The sequence below is a fragment of the Sus scrofa genome, chromosome 2, assembly GCF_054392235.1.
Source record: "Sus scrofa isolate SSC_HxYL_T2T_F1_AM1 chromosome 2, Sscrofa_HxYL_maternal_Yorkshire_Landrace_v2.0, whole genome shotgun sequence".
Taxonomy (NCBI): Eukaryota; Metazoa; Chordata; class Mammalia; order Artiodactyla; family Suidae; genus Sus; species Sus scrofa.
In genome coordinates this window covers 61985943-61987657 of record NC_139384.1, presented here as the reverse complement: position 1 = coordinate 61987657, position 1715 = coordinate 61985943, and the positions used below count along the sequence as shown (strand labels likewise).

At 40.0% G+C, this 1715-nt stretch overlaps 1 protein-coding gene across 1 annotated transcript; it reads right to left on the bottom strand.

Moving 5' to 3' along the window:
• Positions 1-290: 290 nt before the first annotated feature.
• LOC100515886 (olfactory receptor 2T29-like) lies at positions 291-1253 on the bottom strand. Its single transcript, XM_003124219.2, has one exon. The coding sequence runs from the start codon at positions 1251-1253 to the stop codon at positions 291-293; it is 963 nt and encodes a 320-aa protein (XP_003124267.2).
• Between the last annotated feature and the right edge of the window lie 462 nt (positions 1254-1715).

Sequence of the window (1715 nt, the reverse complement as noted above, 5' to 3'; positions counted from 1 at the left end):
TTTCTCTCCTTTCTCTTTCTTCGGTTGCATGCATTTTGACATTTTCCTCTAAATATTTTATTACGTATTTCCTAAAAATAAGAATATTCGATCACATAATCAAAGTGCAATTATCAACTTCAGAAAAATGTAACACAGGTACAATAAAATTGTATGAATATTTGGAAGGAAGGAGTATAGAAATGAAGAGCTTTCTCATACAGGGAAATAATGAAGAATAAACTGGCATGACACTATATATTTCTTATACAGAGAGTGAATTAAAATAAACTATTTGTATAAAAAGTGTCTTACTTAACAGTTTTCTGAAAGACATCTTCCCCATTCAACATTTTTCTCAGAGCCACTGTGACATCCTTATTTCTAAGACTATAAATTAAAGGGTTTAGCACAGGAGTGAGTATGGTGTAAAAGACAGATACAACCATGTCCTTCTCAGGGGTATGATAGGAGCTGGGGAGCATGTAGGTGTATACGGCAGCCCCGTAGAAAAGGATTACTATAGTCATGTGGGAAGAACAGGTGGTGAAGGCCTTCTTCCGGCCCTCTGCTGAGTTCATTCTGTGGATGGTGAGGAGGATGAAAGAATAGGAACTTGAAATGACTGTGACAGGGATGAGGATCATGAGGACACAGCATATGTACATGAGTGTCTCATAGAGGGATGTGTCTGAACAGGAAAGCTTCATTACAACAGGGGCCTCACAGAAGAAGTGATGGATCTCCCGTGATCTGCAGAAAGGGAAGGTCATGGTAACTGGTGTGAGCATAAAGCCATCCACTGATCCCAGGAACCAGCAGCCAGACACCAAGAGGAGACACACCTTATGATTCATGAGAATAGAATAGTGGAGTGGATGGCATATAGCCACATAGCGGTCATAGGCCATAGCAGCCAGAAGGAAAAATTCTGAACCTCCAAGTGTCAAGTAGAGAAACATCTGCATTCCACATTCAGGGGCTGAGATCTTATTCATGCCCATGACCTGGTCCATGAGCATCTTGGGCACAGTGACAGAAATGTACATCACATCCATGAGAGACAACTGGCTGATGAAAAAGTACATGGGGGTGTGGAGATGGGCAGTAGAATGAATCAGAAGGATCAAGATGCTATTCCCAGACAAGGCCATCAGGAAAATCACAAAAATGACTGCACAAAGGATAGCAGGGTGCTTGGACTGAAGGAAGAACCCCACTAGGATGAAATACATCTGCCCAGTGTGGTTGGCCATTGAGGTGGAGTTGTCCATGAGGTTTCACCTAGGTCACCAAAGAGAGTTTTGGGATTAATAAGTCACTCATGGAATTTTACCACCTGAAATGAATGTTTAGTGAGCTTCTGGTACGTGTGTGTGTGTGTACGTGTGCGTGTGTATACATATGTGTATGCACAATATTCCAGTTATACTAAAAGGAGGGTACTGTAGTTTTGGAGGTTTTAAGATATCTGTATTTCAAGAAATTTATTGGAAGGTAGGAAATTCACAACAGTGAGTCCAAGGAATTGGTTACCAAAGCTTGCCAAAGTTGAAAATCATGAAATTTCTTGATGATTTTTTAATCAAGTATAGACTTTTTCACACTTCTCTATGCAAACACAAAAAGTAAATTATTGGGGAAAAAAGGTAAATCAGTCACCTTATTTCTACAAATTTTTTTTTTATAGAAGTCAGAATGTAATCAACTTCTCCGGTGGAAGGACTCGACAGGAT

Coding starts and splice junctions, on each gene's coding strand:
- LOC100515886 (XM_003124219.2), bottom strand. CDS start 1,253: ATGGACAACTCCACCTCAATGGCCAACCACACTGGGCAGATGTATTTC.